The sequence below is a fragment of the Bubalus kerabau genome, chromosome 10 (assembly GCF_029407905.1).
Source record: "Bubalus kerabau isolate K-KA32 ecotype Philippines breed swamp buffalo chromosome 10, PCC_UOA_SB_1v2, whole genome shotgun sequence".
NCBI lineage: Eukaryota > Metazoa > Chordata > Mammalia > Artiodactyla > Bovidae > Bubalus > Bubalus kerabau.
The window spans coordinates 82,582,487-82,598,970 of record NC_073633.1 but is presented as its reverse complement, the minus strand read 5'-3'; the positions used below and the strand labels follow the sequence as shown (position 1 = coordinate 82,598,970).

The following is a 16,484-nucleotide window of genomic DNA, read 5'->3' as shown; positions in this document are numbered from 1 at the left end:
GTTATAAAATCAGAACCAGCATCCCATCAAAAAGTTGTGGAATTCAATGAGATAATCCATATAAAGTCTTTAGCACAGTACTTGGCACAAAATAAACTCTCAACAAATGTCAGCTATTATTACTATCTTCTAATTGTCAATCTTTGGTTCCCATAACAAATGAGTAAGACTCTACTGAAAAGACCATCCTTTCCATGAACCTCCCTGGGTCTTCTCAACATGGAAATAAAATGATACACAAATTTCAAAAAGTTATCTGTCCACTTCCTGATTCCTGATTACTTTGTACTTTGCTGATTGGTACTACTCCTACAAATGATAGGGATGATGTTTCACTCATTGTTGTAAAACTCATTTAACACATATCCCAGCTTTCCAAAGAACATAAAGAGATCAAAAATAATATCAGGGTGAAGAAAAGTTATGGAACTAAACAAAAGGAAAGAACTGAGTTCTAAATAAAGAGTGAAGGGCAGTGAGGGCAGGGAAGCACCAAGGGTGGATGCTGCTGCCACCTGCATTTCTTCATAGGATGTAGAAATGTAGAAGGCTGTAGAAATGTAGAAGGCTCCTCAGCCTCCACAGCACCACTCTCTCCAGTTCTCCTTCTCCAATTACTCTGAAGGCTCTATGCACAACAGAATGCTTCCACTTTCAACCCCTCAGTTTATTTGTTTCTCAAAAAAGAAATGACTTTGTATTCTTTTTCTCTACACTACTTCCCTTAGAGTCAATTACCACCTGTAGATGAGTCTCACTTTTTCATCTTCTCAAATCTTTGACTGCTGTCTTGAGAGACAACAAGCACTAAATATATAATCACTTTCAAATTTAAGTATGAGGAATGAGAAGATACTAAAGAACTTCTAAATTCAATAACTTTGAAAACAAATATAGAGATTATCTATTTAACACTACGTTCACTTGCCCCCCAAAATACAGAACTTTGTTTTTCCCAAAAGTTGATGACTTCTAACAGATATTTGTCACATTTTTTAATAGACTAGAAGTAGAAATTATAATAAATCTCTAGATTCCAGATACAACTGTTTTAAGACTGAATTTTTTTCATTTCATAAGTTATAGTTAGACTAACTTAGTCTCTCAATTATTATAATGTGTTTATTATAGTCCATGATGAACATTTTAATATGGACTAATTCAAATCATACAAAGCTTAATTTATTAAAATTATCAAAATTCTGAAGATAATTTGAAACAAAATATAAGTACATAAATTGAATAGCACAGTTTTTCTATACTAAAATTCATATATAAAACAAGATCTGCTAGAGTAATTCTCTATGTTAACTACATAGAGAAGTAGTACAAAAAGTACCTTACTAAGATATTTACATTTTTGCAAAAATAGTTTATAGAAATCATTAAGAATTTTTTTTAATAGCTGACTGAAGCCCTGCACCTAAAAACAAAGTACAATATTTCACCATTCTTCCCAGTTTCTTTGAACCTACCGGAGAGATTCAGCCATTCGCCTCAAGTCTTCATTTTGCTGTTTTAAGCGTTCAAGCTTTGCCAAAATCTTGGACAGTTCTCGACTAGAGTGATCAGGGTGGTCATTATCTCGTACCAAGTGACCACCTATATAAAATAGCAAGGTCCCCCAGGCAAAAAGAATGAGCATGATCCAACGCCAGGAACCAGTCCATGGCCGCATTTTCAGAGTTTCAACTCACTCTCCTGGGGTCCTGGGGCTCAAAGAATTAAAAACATCATCACTCTGTTTCTAACCAGTGCAAAGGTTCCAGCCTTCCGTTGTTTCAACACATGGTGCTTCAGACAAATTACTCTCTCCTGTAGTCCTATGGTGACTCTTTTCAAGAGATCCTCCTGGTGGTATGAGTAGGAAGTTTTATTTTCCTGTGCTTCATGGACTCTACATGCTGTGGAAAGAGAAAGAAATTATTTAAATTATTTAGGATGTGTAAAATAGCGTAAGCTGAGATTCGTGGAGTTAAAAGAAACATATTGGTTTTAAGTAGCCAATAGACTTAGCAGCAGCAGCAGCAGCAGGCTGGCAAATAATGTAACAAGAAAAAAGGAAAAGCTTTTACATCTCCATATTAAATCAAGGCTCCACAACATAAATTAATTAGCTCTAAGATTGAAAGTCCTCCAAACGCCATTATTACTTTTCCTTCTAACATCACTGTGCAATATAGCACATATACTGAGCTTTAAAGACTGTATCTTTGAAAATCCACTCAAAACCAAACAAAATGTACTCGACCACATATTCTGGGCTAATATTTACATTATCTCAAACTGAAACATGTTCCCTGTATGAGTGAATTCATATCTACAAAATTTCAACTCCACCCCCTTCTCACTGCTCAGCTGTCATCACGCCATTTCACTCTGCAGGTGACATGCAATTAGCCAAGTAAAGGTTATCACAGCCATTATATAGCTGGCAACCACTCCAAACATCATAAGCAAAGATTCATATGGATTATGGTAGATTATTCCTTCCTCAAATTTATTTTACAATATCAACAATTGCAACAGAAGTCTAATACCAGTTAAATTTTAGTTACTGTGCATCTTACACTACAAAATGGATATGCTTTCTCAGGCTAGGTTATTGGTTTCATTTGTCACTTCTACATCATTAAGCTTTGAATTTTTTGAAAACAAAACAATTGTCTCCCCAAGGAAAAAATCTGTAGGCAAATATATAACTTTAATACCATTTGATAATTTCAGAGCTATGTAAGAGAAGTCTTATTTCCAGGCACAGAGGTCCTTGTAAAAGAGAAGAGAGAAAAGAAATAGTTTCTATGTATAAAACAATGTGATGGGTGCTTAACCATTAATTAAATAGTTATGAAAGACTAGACAGAAAGGTTGAAGAAACAGTTTCAACAATTAAAGAACATGACTACTATTTTTGTCCTTTTGAACCCCAAATCTCAATAAAAAAAAATCCACCCTAATGACCTAAGGGATGTATTTAATTCAGTAAGTTGACAAAAGAAGTATTAACGTTTGTGTTAATAATACTGTCTGACAATACATGCACCACTGTAAAATGTTGTCTTACCATATGTTGAACCTATAATACATTCTACTCAATACTAAGCTAAACCAATAAGACATTCAGTTCAGTTCAGTCATTCAGTCGTGTCCGACTCTTTGCGACCCCATGAATTGCAGCACGCCAGGCCTCCCTGTCCATCACCAACTCCCGGAGTTCACTCAAACTCATGTCCATCGAGTCAGTGATGCATCCAGCCATCTCATCCTCTGTCATCCCCTTCTCCTCCTGCCCCCAATCCCTCCCAGCATCAGAGTCTTTCCCAATGAGTCAACTCTTCGCATGAGGTGGCCAAAGAGTTTCAGCTTTAGCATCATCCCTTCCAAAGAACACCCAGGACTGATCTTTAGAATGGACTGGTTGGATCTCCTTGCAGTCCAAGGCACTCTCAGGAGTCTTCTCCAATACCATAGTTCAAAAGCATCAATTCTTCGGCGCTCAGCTTTCTTCACAGTCCAACTCTCACATCCATACATGACCCCTGGAAAAACCATAGCCTTGACTAGACGGACCTCTGTTGGCAAAGTAATGTCTCTGCTTTTCAATATGCTATCTAGGTTGGTCATAACTTTCCTTCCAAGGAGGAAGCGTCTTTTAATTTCATGGCTGCAGTCACCATCTGCAGTGATTTTAGAGCCCAGAAAAATAAAGTCTGACACTGTTTCCACTGTTTCCCTATCTATTTCCCATGAAGTTATAGGACCGGATGCCATGGTCTTCGTTTTCTGAATGTTGAGCTTTAAGCCAACTTTTTCACTCTCCACTTTCACTTTCATCAAGAGGCTTTTGAGTTCCTCTTCACTTTCTGCCATAAGGGTGGTGTCATCTGCATATCTGGGGAGGTTATTGATATTTCTCCCGGCAATCTTGATTCCAGCTTGTGTTTCTTCCAGTCCAGCGTTTCTCATGATGTACTCTGCATATAAGTTAAATAAGCAGGGTGACAATATACATACAGCCTTGATGTACTCCTTCTCCTATTTGGAACCAGTCTGTTGTTCCATGTCCAGTTCTAACTGTTGCTTCCTGACCTGCAAACAGATTTCTCAAGAGGCAGGTCAGGTGGTCTGGTATTCCCATCTCTTTCAGAATTTTCCACAGTTTATTGTGATCCACACAGTCAAAGGCTTTGGCATGGTCAATAAAGCAGAAATAGATGTTTTTCTGGAACTCTCTTGCTTTTTCCATGATCCAGCGGATGTTGGCAATTTGATCTCTGGTTCCTCTGCCTTTTCTAAAACCAGCTTGAACATCTGGAAGTTCACGGTTCACATATTGCTCAAGCCTGGCTTGGAGAATTTTGAAAGCATTACTTTACTAGCGTGTGAGATGAGTGCAATTGTGCAGTAGTTTGAACATTCTTTGGCATTGCCTTTCTTTGGGATTGGAATGAAAACTGACCTTTTCCAATAAGACATTGAAAGTTAAATCCTCCCCTTCATAGAAAAAGCTAACCTAGAAAGACAAATGTGATAAACAAAAGTATAGAGTTTTCTAAATAAGACCACCTCAATAACAAATAATAAAAGATATGCTGTAACATTTTACTTAAAATTATAACAATTATCATAAATATTCAAAGCCAGCAAAAGTATAAAATAATTTGAACAGTAACAAGTTTACAGAAACATACATTTTGTCATACCAAGTGCTTTGGGATTTTATAAACCATCAAAAATATTTAAGATATTAAATTACTACGTGGGAGAGGAGAAATTGTGCTCAGTTGCTCAGTTGTGTCTGACTCTTCGTGACCCCATGGACTGTAGCCCGCCAGGCTCCTCTGTCCATGGAATTTTCCAGGCAAGAATACTGGAGTGGTTTGCCATTTCCTCCTCCAGGGAATATTTCTGACCCAAGGATGGAATCTGCGTCTGCAGCAACTCCTGCATCGGCAGGCAGAGTCTTTACTGCTGAGCCACCTCGGAAACCCATTAAATTACTGCACTTTAGAGTAATATTGATATTGCATATGAAAAGCAAGAAATTATTGTAGGAGCAAAACATGGTCATTTCTTAATTAAAAGCATGATTTTAATTCTGTCTTTAGAGAAAATATTTCCCCAAAGTTTGTTGTCTTAATCAATATTTTAAAAAGTGATCAACAAAAATAAGCTGAAAACCAAGTAGCTTTCTAAGTAATTTTCCTTAGTATGGTTTTAAAGAGTACATATATGATTTTTTTCTTATCTATAATGAATGTATGCCTACTTACCTATCATGTTTATTGTTTATTTTTGAACCATAGCAACCAAAATGTTAAGTTAATGATTTTTATCCATGTTCACTGACATATCCAAAGTACTTAGAACAGTATTTAAAACTTAATTAAATATTTTTTAATAAATAAATGAATGAGTGAGTGAAGATGTCATAATGGCATGTGCCTCTATGATACAAAATCTGAGCACATCAACCTCAATTGCATTTTATGCCCCAGAAAGCAAATACGAATGGAGAATGCAGAGGACAGTGCCATTATAAGGAAAATAAAATCATTCAACAACTTTAGAGTTTATTATTATTAACATATATTTTACAAGACACCCCTTAAGTATTAAAATAAACTGGTCTAAAAAGCCAATAAGATCAGCAATCTTATGGTTACCTTTCAGCCATTAAAAATAATTCTCTATGTCTTAATTTTCCTCATCTAGAAGATTCACTTTGCAAAGACAATGGGGTAGCTGAAGGAAGTATGTACAGCCTTTGATATGAAAGACAGTTAATTTGTGAATGAATTAGTGAAAACATTTCAAATTTATTAGCAAAAATATTTCAACATTAACAACATGAGCTAATTTCTGACTAAAATTTATAAACAGCATTTGCTGAGATTTCTTATTTGAGTGGGTTGTTTTTTTGTCAAGTATTTATGAATTCATTTCTGTTTGAGACTGACATACTACTCTTCATCTGCAAAATAGTAAATGGATCAAAATGTGTCAGGCTTCCTTCTGAAACTTTATTCCTTTATAAAATAAAACATTATTTTATAGACACAATTATAATATTTTATGCAATTTATATACCATGGATTATTAAGGCAATTTCTAAAATGGCTATTAATGATCCTTGTGTCCTACATCCGTATCTTTGTGTAATCTCCTCCTTCTGAGTGTGGGCAGGACCTAAGGACTTACTCCTTAAATGGAATACAGTGAAAACAACAGAATTTCACTTCTGAGATAAGGTTACAAGAGATATAAGCTACCACACCGTGAGCTGCCCTGTCAAGAGGCCCATGTGGAAAGGAACTGATTTCTGCCAACAATCATGTCAGTAAACTTGGAAATGGATTCTCCACCAGTCAAGCCTTGATACCACTGCAGCTTGACTGACATTTTAATTTCAGGTTTTTGAAAGATCCTGAGCCAGAAGATCGAGCTAAAGCCATGGCCGGATTCCTGGCCAAGAGATTAAGTTTTCTAAACCACTTAGCCTTAGGGTAATCTGTCATGCAGCAATAGATAATACATAGGTCTACTCTCCCTACCAGACTGAGTACCTGGCCTTCAAATCACATGTTACTTTTTCTGTCCCCAGCAAGATGTACAAAGTCTGAGACACAGGGTAGGCATCCAAGATGCAGGACAGAACTGAATATTAATCACAGTTTCCTTATATCCTGCTAATACCTCTTACAAATGCTATAAAAATTAAATTCAATTTACAACAAATAAGATATTTAACAAAGTATAATTATTAGTTTATAATATCTCAAAAGTCTAAAAGCATTTCTATCAATGTTTACTAAACAGACTTCTTAAAAGACGCTTGCTCCTTGGAAGAAAAGTTATGACCAACCTAGACAGCATATTAAAAAGCAGAGACATTATTATGCCAATAAAGGCCCATCTAGTCAAGGCTATGGTTTTTCCAGTAGTCAAGTATTGATGTGAGAGTTGGACTACAAAGAAAGCACAGCACCGAAGAATTGATGCTTTTGAACTGTGGTGTTGAAAAAGACTCTTGAGAGTCCCTTGGACAGTAAGGAGATCCAACCAGTCCATCCTATAGGAAATCAGTCCTGAATTTTCATTGAAAGAACTGATACTAAAGCTGAAACTCCAATACTTTGGGCACCTGATGTGAGGAACTGACTCATTGGAAAAAGACCCTGATGCTGGGAAAGATTGAAGGCGAGAGGAGATGGGGATGACAGAGGATGAGATGGTTGGATGGCAACACCAATTCAATGGACATGAGTTTGAGTAAGCTCTGGGGGTTGGTGATGGACACGGAAGCCTGGCGTGCTGCGGTCCATGGGGTCTCAGAGTTGGACACGACTGAGCAACTGAACTGAACTGAAACAAACTTCCAGTTCTCACCATGAAAGAATAATTGATACTAGATTTGTCCCCACATATAAACAACTAGAAAACTAAAAGAAAAAGAAAAAAATTTAGGAAAACAGTTTATCAGACATTGGGCAAAGGTCAGACAAGACTGTAATGCCTGAGAGAAGGTCAACAACCAAATGTAAAGTCCTATGTTCACTGCAGGTTTCTAACTAAATGTTATTGAACACTAGGACAGAAATGGGTAACTCAAGCAAAGCACAGCTATATTTTTGAGGTGAAAGGATAAGAGACAAAATAAGTTTAGAGACTATAGCCAATTAACAATGTTTTAACAGTTTCAGGTGCACAACAGAGTGACTCAGCCATACATAAAATAGAAAGTTAAAAAAAAAAACACAGTATGATACCAGCATAAAAACAGACACCGATGGGATAGAACAGAGAGTCCAGAAATAAACCCAGAAATACATGGTCAACTCATTTTTTTAAAACTTAACTTTGGTTAAAAAACATATTGTATTAAAACATTATCTTATTTTAAAATAAATAAAATTTTAAAAAGTTAAGGGAATGTAAGGTGGCTGGAATCTGTGAGCCAGTGTACCAAAATGAAAACAGCTACCCAGAGAAAAGGCTCCAGAAATGTGCAGCGGTCTCCGGCTAGATACTAAATTCTGCACGCATAGTAAGACCTCATGAGACTTGCAAAGAATACCAGGGAAAGAAAAATTAAATGTAGCTGAAAGCTGTACATCTTTCAGAGATTTTACATAGGGGAGACATATGAGTTCCAATCAAACAGAATGAAAATATCACAGAAAACCTGGGGTATTCCGTAGAAAGCCAAGAAATAAAACATCTTATAAGTTAGGGTTAAGCAAGTCTTAGAGCAAAGATCAGAAAATGTTTTCTGTAAAGGGCAAGACAGTAAATATCTCAGACTATGTGGGACACATACAAGTCTCTACCACATATTCTTAGCTTTTATTCTCGTTTCTTTACAACTGTTTAAAAATGTAAAGTCCATTCTTAGCTCAAGGGCTATAGCCCAGATCTGTTCATGAGACAAGTCTAATGACTGCAGCCACAGAATAAAGGCTATGCTAACAAGATGCACAATAAAACTTAAAAACAAGCTGTAAAAGCAAGCTCAAAGTGATCCAAAAGGAAATAAATACCTATCAAAATAAAACTCAATGTTCTTTAAAGAAATACAATAAAATACAGACACTAAATGATATAAAGTTCACACTGTCCAGCAACTAACCAAAAATTACAAAGAACATAGAGAGAGATCACCTGTGATGCAGGTATTCAAAAAGCTGTTAAAGGCTACGGCGGTGACTAGAAAAAAGAGCAAACACACCAGCACTTCAAGCACCAAACCAAAAATAAGACAGCAGTAATTCACTACCTTAGGAATTTTAAGTTTCTGCAATAACAATAAAGACAAAAAATTTCTACCCTCGAGGCTAATATTCTAATGGATTCGAATTGCAAGGGCAGTATTGTCACTAAAACAAGCCCCCCAAAAAGCCTCTTCTTGTAGCAATTATTATTCTGATTAATTCAGTAAAAAAGAACAGTCTTTTGGACTCTGTGGGAGAGGGAGAGGATGGGATGATTTGGGAGAATGGCACTGAAATATGTATAATATCATATATGAAATGAGTCACCAGTCCAGGTTCGATGCAGGATACTGGATGCTTGGGGCTGGTGCACTGGGACGACCCAGAGGGATGGTATGGGGAGGGAGGAGGGAGGAGGGTTCAGGATGGGGAACACATGTATACCTGTAGCAGATTCATTTTGATATATGGCAAAACCAATACAATATTGTAAAGTTAAATAAAATAAAATTTAAAAATTTAAAAAAACTGAATATAAACAATATCACCTAATTAATTTCTTAAAAATAGTGTAACCATTCCATTAGAAGGGACAACAACAAAATGTAGTACTATCACAACGCTATCAAATTAACTTTTCTTATACTCAGCGTATCTGGAGAAGGAAATAGCAATCCACTCCAGTATTCTTGTCTGGAGAATCCCATCGACAGAGGAGTCTGGCAGGCTATAGTCCACAGGGTTGCAAAGAGTTGGACACCGACGAAGCAACTTAGCACACACGCATATTCAAAATATAAGAAAATGACCACAATAGCTACTTCTTTTAGTATCTGATTATGTGAAAGTTTCCAAGAGTTACATTCAAGTGGCTTTACTAAGGTTAAGGGCAAAAGATGAATCTGTGACAACGTGCTACAGAACCAAATCTCTAGGAGCCTGGCATGTTCTGCCATGAACCATGTTCGTTACAGGATTTTCTTCTAAACTTAAAAATAATGCATTTAACTTAAATTCAGTATTTAATATAAAATATGTATACCCTAATTCAGTATTTATTTAATATAAAATATGTATACCCTATGCAAAGGGCAATATGGCATAATATGTCAAATATTTGCATAAACATGTCCTTTGATGAGAAACTCCGCTAGCAGAAATTTATACTAAGATGAATTTTAACATGTGAACAAAACATAGCAGAAGGGTATTCATTAAAACACTGTATGCAACAATTTTAAACTAGAAATAACATAACTGCTCATCAATAGAAACATGGTTGAAGAAATTATGAATTACTTTTCCAGAAATGTATATTTTTTCTATGAGGCAACCAGTAGGAAAATGTAGCCCACAACCAAGAAGAAAATCAGTCAATTTAAAACAGACCCAGAAGACAAAGTGATGGTAACAGCAGATAAGGACCCTAAAACGATTACTAAAACTATATGCTAGGATTTAAATTTTAGAAAATGAATACATTGATGAAATAAACAAGAACTAACAAAAAGGCAACATCTATAATTTTTTAAAAATCTAGAAATTTAAAAAATTATCTGGTAATGATTAAGAGCATATTAGACACTGCAGAGGAAAAGTTAAGTGAATTTGAAGACAGAAAATATCTTCATCACAAGAAAAATATTGTAACTCTATATGGTGACAGATGTTAACCAGATTTCATACAGTAATCATTTCACAATATACATGTATCAAATCATTATGCTGTATACCTAAAACTAATACAATGTTATATGTCACTTTTTAAAAAAATTACTCAAAGAGAAAATTATACAGAAAGAAAAAAATTGGAAAGTTTGACTTTAAAAAAAAAGTAACTTTTTCAAGCAGCCACTGTTAACAGCACTTCAGATACTACAGTGTTTAACAGCTTTCAGCACAGTCATGTCACCTTAAAGTAACTATCATTGTGAACTAAAATCTGGTCAGGTGCCAAAACTTTAAAGTCACTCATCATCATTAGCAAGAAAACAATTTACATTAATCGCTTTGGGGCCAGATGGAAATGTACAGGCATTCCCCCCATTTTGGCATTCAGTTCGAAAAAGGACTTCTCAAAACAAAACCTATCATCAAACTTGAAGTAACATATTGAAAAATAGCTTAGTCATGGGCATAGGCAGAATTTCCAATGTATTTTAAAATACAAATAAAACCATAATTTGGAGAAGAAGATTAGTCACACGGGGAAAATACACAGGTGCTACAAAGAGAATTTCAGGGGGCTTCTTATCAGAAAAAAATACAAGCTAGTGGGCAACAGAACAAAAAAAAGTGCTGAAATAAAAAGAAATGGCAAAATTACCCTTTGCTATCCACTGACAATACCTTCAAACACAAGAGCAAGTTTTTGTAATCTTTCATTTAACTTGGGTAAATATCTAGGATTGAGATTGCTGGGTCATATGAAAAATATGCATTTATAAGAAAATGCCAAATTGTATTCCAAAGCAACTTCTTCATCCTTAATTTACATCCTAAATTGTTACCAGCAAAAAATAAGTGTTCCTGTACTCTGCAATTTCTCCAGCATTTGGTATTTTCAATTTTTTAAAGCAATTCTGATAGATGTGTAGTGGTGCCTCAATGCAGATTTCATTTGCATTCAATTTCTCTAAGCATGTGATCATCTATTCCTCTGCCTATTTTCCATCCATATAGCTTCTTTGGCGAAATGTCCATTGAGATGTTTTGTCCATTTATATATTAGATCATTTACATTTGAGATTTAAGAGTTCTTTATATATTCTTGATACATGTCTATAATCAGACATGTAACTTTTCAATTGTTTTCCACCAGTCTGTAACTTGTCTTTACATTTTAACAGTGTCCTGCATGCAGCAAAAATTTAATCTTTTGATTGAATATAATTTTTAATAGACTGTAGTTTAGCTATTATATCTAAAACTTCAATGCCAAATCCAAGGCAAAAATATTTTCTCCAATGTTTGCTTTAATAAGTTTAAGGTTTCAAAGTTAAAAATAGACTTACCCAGGATTCTCACTCCTATCTAGGCATCACCTCAAGAAAAATGAAACCTCATATTCCCACAAAAACTGCTACACAAATGTTTATAGCAGCTTCATATATAAATAGACAAAAATTGGAGAGAAAATCGCCATGGCCTTCAATAAGTGAATGAGAGCATTTATTTATCAAAACAAATGATAATCTATCAAAAACAAAGGGCTACTACTCAGCAATAAAAAGGAACAAACTACTGGCCCACTCAACAAAATGCGTGAATCTTAAAAAGACATTTTGCTAGGTGAAGAACCAAAAGACACATATTGTGTGATTCATTTATCTGATATTATGGAAAAAAGAAAACTACAGAATGAAAAATAGATCAGCTGTTGCCAAGGACAGAAGGTTTAAGTAAGGGCTGATTACCAAGGGGTTTCAGGGAAATTTTTTACAGTGATGAAACAACTCTAATTGGTACAGAAGAATGGCACATTATCTCTGTGGTATTCAACCCCCAAGCCCAAATTTCAGTCTAAAAATGGGAAAAATACCAAAAAAACCCAAACCAAGAGACATCCAACCAAATATTAATACCTGACCCTAATATACTCTTCAAAATTATCAAGGTCATAAAAAAAAAAAATGAAGCAACTAACAAACTGTCACAGATTAGAGAAGTCTAAGGAGACACGGCATCGAGGATTAGATCTTGGAAGAGAAAAGGGACACCGTGGAGAAACTGGTAAAATTCAAATACAGTGTGTAGTCTAGCAAATAATGTTGCACCTTGTTAACTCATCATTTTTCACAAATGCACTATGACTATGTAAGATGTTAACAACAGGCTAACCTTGACAAAAAGTGTATCAAAACTCTTTCTTTGAAAATTTTCTGTAATTCTAAAATAAAAAGATTTTAAAAGATAAAAGCAAAATAAATACATTTTCTGGAAACAAAAGCTGAAAGAACTTGTTATCAACAGATACACACTACAAGACATACTTAAAAGGGTGCTTTTCAGACTGAAAAAAAAATGATTGTGGATGGAAATTTGAATGTAAACAATGAATAAATGTATGAATAAGTATAAATGAAATTTTTTCTCATTTTTAATCTCTTTTAAAATAAATTTGATTCAAAAGTAAAATAAATTTGATTCTTTAAAACTAAAACGACAAATATTATAGGGTTTACAACAAAGTCATAAGATGTATGTATGACAAGCAGAAAAAACAATATAGTTTTAAAGTCTACATTATACTTCAAGAAGTAGGCAGGCATTTGAAAGTCTGGTGAAATAGGTAAAAGCTTCACCCTGCTTATTTAACTTATATGCAGGGTACACCATGGGAAAGGTCGGACTGGATGAAGCACAGCTGGAATCAAGATTGCCTGGAGAAATATCAGTAACCTAAGATATGCAGATGACACCACCCTTACAGCAGGAAGTGAAGAGGAACTAAAGAGTCTCTCGATGAAAGTGAAAGAGGAGAGTGAAAAAACTGGATTAAAACTCAACATTAAAAAAAATTAAGATCATGGCATCTGGTTCCATCACTTTATGGCAAGTAGACGGGGAAAAAAAGAAAACAGTAAGAGACTTTATTTGCCTGGGCTCCAAAATCACTGCAGATGGTGACTGCAGCCATGAGATTAAGACATCTGCTCCCTGGAGAAAAACTATAACAAACATAGACAGCATATTAAAAAGCAGAGTCATCTCTTTCCCAACAAAAGTCCGTCTAGTCAAAGCTATGGTTTTTCCAGTAGTCACATACAGATGTGAGATTTGGACCATAAAGAAGGGTGAGAGCCCAAGAACTGATGCTTTCAAACTGTGGTGCTGGAGAAGACTCTTAAGAGTCTCTTGGACTACAAGATCAAACCAGTTAATCCTAAAGTAAATCAACCCTGAATATTCATTGAGAGGACAGATGGCTGAAACTGAAGCTCCAATATTTTGGCACCTGATGCAAAGAGCTGATTCACTGGAAAAGACCTTGATGCTGGGAAAGATTGAGGGCAGGAGGAGAAGGGGGCGACAGAGGATGAGATGGTTGGATGGCATCACCAACTCAATGGACATGAGTTTGGGTAAACTCCGGGAGTTGGTGATGGACAGGGAGGCCTGGCATGCTGCAGTCCATGAAGTAGCAAAGAGTCAGACACGACTGAATGACTGAACAACAACAAAAAAGCTTTACAATGTAAACTCTATCAATAAAATATAAAACAGATAAACAATACAAGAAAAAAACTGATGAAACTAAAAACTAGTTCCTTGAAAAGATCAATAAAATTAATAATATTCTAGATGAACTAATCTAGGAAAAAAGATGACATAAATTGCCAATATAAGGGATGAAAAGGGAAGCATCATTACAGATTCTACAAAAGGATAGTAATGAAATATTATGAACAACTTTGGGTCAATATATATAAAACGAGACCCAAAATGGATAAAATTCTTAAACAAATTGTCAATGCCAACTGCTATTCAAGAAAGAATAGATAACCTGAATAGGCATAAGCCTTATGTCTATTAAAGATAATGAATGTATATTAGTAAATGTTCATTCCCAGAAACAAAACTCTAGGTCCACATGGCTTTATTTGTGAATTCCACCAAATATTTATAGAAGACATCACAGCCACTTTATCAATGAATCAAACTTTGAAAAAACCTAAGTGTCTAATCAACAGGTAACAGGTTCATATAAATGGAATATTATTCTGCAGCAGACAGGAACTAGCTTCCCTGGTAGCTCAGATGGTAAAGAATCTGCTCACAATGCAGGAGACATGGATTCAATCCCTGGGTTGGAAAGATCCCCTAGAGAAAGGAATCGCTACTCAGTATTCTTGCCTGGAGAATTCCATGGACAGGGGAGCCTGGCAGGCTACAGTCTATGGGGTCGCAAACAGCTGGACATGACAGAGCAACTAACAAACAGGAACTACCGATTTACATAACAACATGGATGAATCTCAAAACTATGCCTGTTGAAACATGCCAGGGACAAAAATACACATTTATGATAGTAAGGTCACAGTATATGCACATATGAATTTAAAATGCCAGGCATTCTGAATACATGAACACAAAATACTCTATTAATTCACTAAAACCAGCTAATATCTTAGAAATTAACCTTCCTAGTTATGAAGTGCAAATACATAATCACATTTATATGGTTTCTATCAGGAGCATGTCATTCACCTTAATTCACCAGGTTGTGTTTACTGATGCAATTAATTTATACCATTCAAATGGATCCAGAAAAGTGGCCTTGGCATCTGTTTCTTCTGCCCTAAACATATCAACACTGCCAAAAAGTGGTAACACTAACAAATTCAAATAAAACATGTATCTTACCATTTTATCTGGTTATCAAATATATACATAACATATGTATGCTGTGTGCTAAGTCACTTCAGTCGTGTTCGACTCTTTGTGACCCTATGGACTGTAGTCTACCAGGTTCCTCTGCCCATGGGATTCTTCAGGTAAGAATACTGGAGTGGGTTTCCATGACCTTCTCCAGGGGATTTTGGACATAACATATACTCATATGCCAACATGATCAAGTAGAAAGAGCAACTATTTCAAATAAATCACTGGCTATAAACATATGGGGAGTTTACCAAAATATAAAATGGTAATAATAGTATATCCTCATTTAACTATGAAGATCACATTAAATAATATAAGTAAAAATGGTTTAGAAACTGTAATGCAATTTATAAATATTATACTACTATCTTTTCCCTGCTCAATAGAAACTAGGTATTCCAGCCTTCTGTCAGTTTCCAGAATATGGAAAGTTCTTACCTATCATGGGATTTTCACTTTTGCTGTACCTTCTACCTGACCTGCAATCCCTTCAGCTTTTTCTTCGTAATTCAAACCTCTACTTAAATGTCCCCTCTTTTCAGGGACAGTCCCTGACAACATGTATCAATTATGACATGTTAGGAAAGAAGTAAGAGAAAATCAAACTTAAAATGGCTTTAAAAATAAAGAAATCAGGGCTCCCCTGATGGTTCAGGGGTAAAGATTCTGCCTTTGTCAATTCCGGAGACACAAATTCAATCCTTGGTCTGGGAAGATCCCACATGCTAAAGAGCAACTAAACCCATGCACCACCACTACTGAATCCATGTACCGCAACTACTGAAGCCCACAAGCCTAGAGCCCATGCGCCAGAACAAGAGAAGCCACCGCAATGGGAACCCCTGCCCTGCAACTACAGAGTAGCCCCCATTCACCACAACTAAAGAAAAACCCACGCAGCAACGAAGATCCATCACAGCCAAAGAAATAATTGTTTAAAATAAGGAAATCAATTACTTGATTAAAAAATGGATTTAAACTTAACTAATTCAATTGTTACATGAAATAGTCAAAAAACTCTTTTCATCTATCTATTCTCTCCACTTGGGATATCAGCTTCTGTCCTCACCCTAGCTCTCTTTGTGGTAACAAGTTGGCTATCTTAACTGTCAGTCAGTTCAGTCGTTCAGTCGTGTCCGACTCTTTGCGACCCCATGAATCACAGCACACCAGGCCTCCCTGTCCATCACCAACTCCCAGAGTTCACTCAAACTCATGTCCATCGAGTTGGTGACGCCATCCAGCCATCTCATCCTCTGTCATCCCCTTTTCCTCCTGCCCCCAATCCCTCCCAGCATCAGAGTCTTTTCCAATGAGTCAACTCTTTGCATGAGGTGGCCAAAGTACTGGAGTTTCAGCTTTAGCATCATCCCTTCCAATGAACACCCA

The 16,484-nt window shown here is 35.8% G+C and overlaps 1 protein-coding gene across 5 annotated transcripts in view; it reads right to left on the bottom strand.

Moving 5' to 3' along the window:
• FUT8 (fucosyltransferase 8) overlaps positions 1-16,484 on the bottom strand; it is a 329,084-nt gene that overhangs the window by 175,002 nt on the left and 137,598 nt on the right. For all 5 annotated transcript variants that reach the window (XM_055538372.1, XM_055538374.1, XM_055538371.1 and 2 more), the window contains one exon: positions 1,476-1,904. In XM_055538372.1, the coding sequence (XP_055394347.1) occupies positions 1,476-1,678 (203 nt within the window). In that variant the 5' untranslated portion in view covers positions 1,679-1,904. The remainder of the gene's footprint in view (positions 1-1,475; positions 1,905-16,484) is intronic.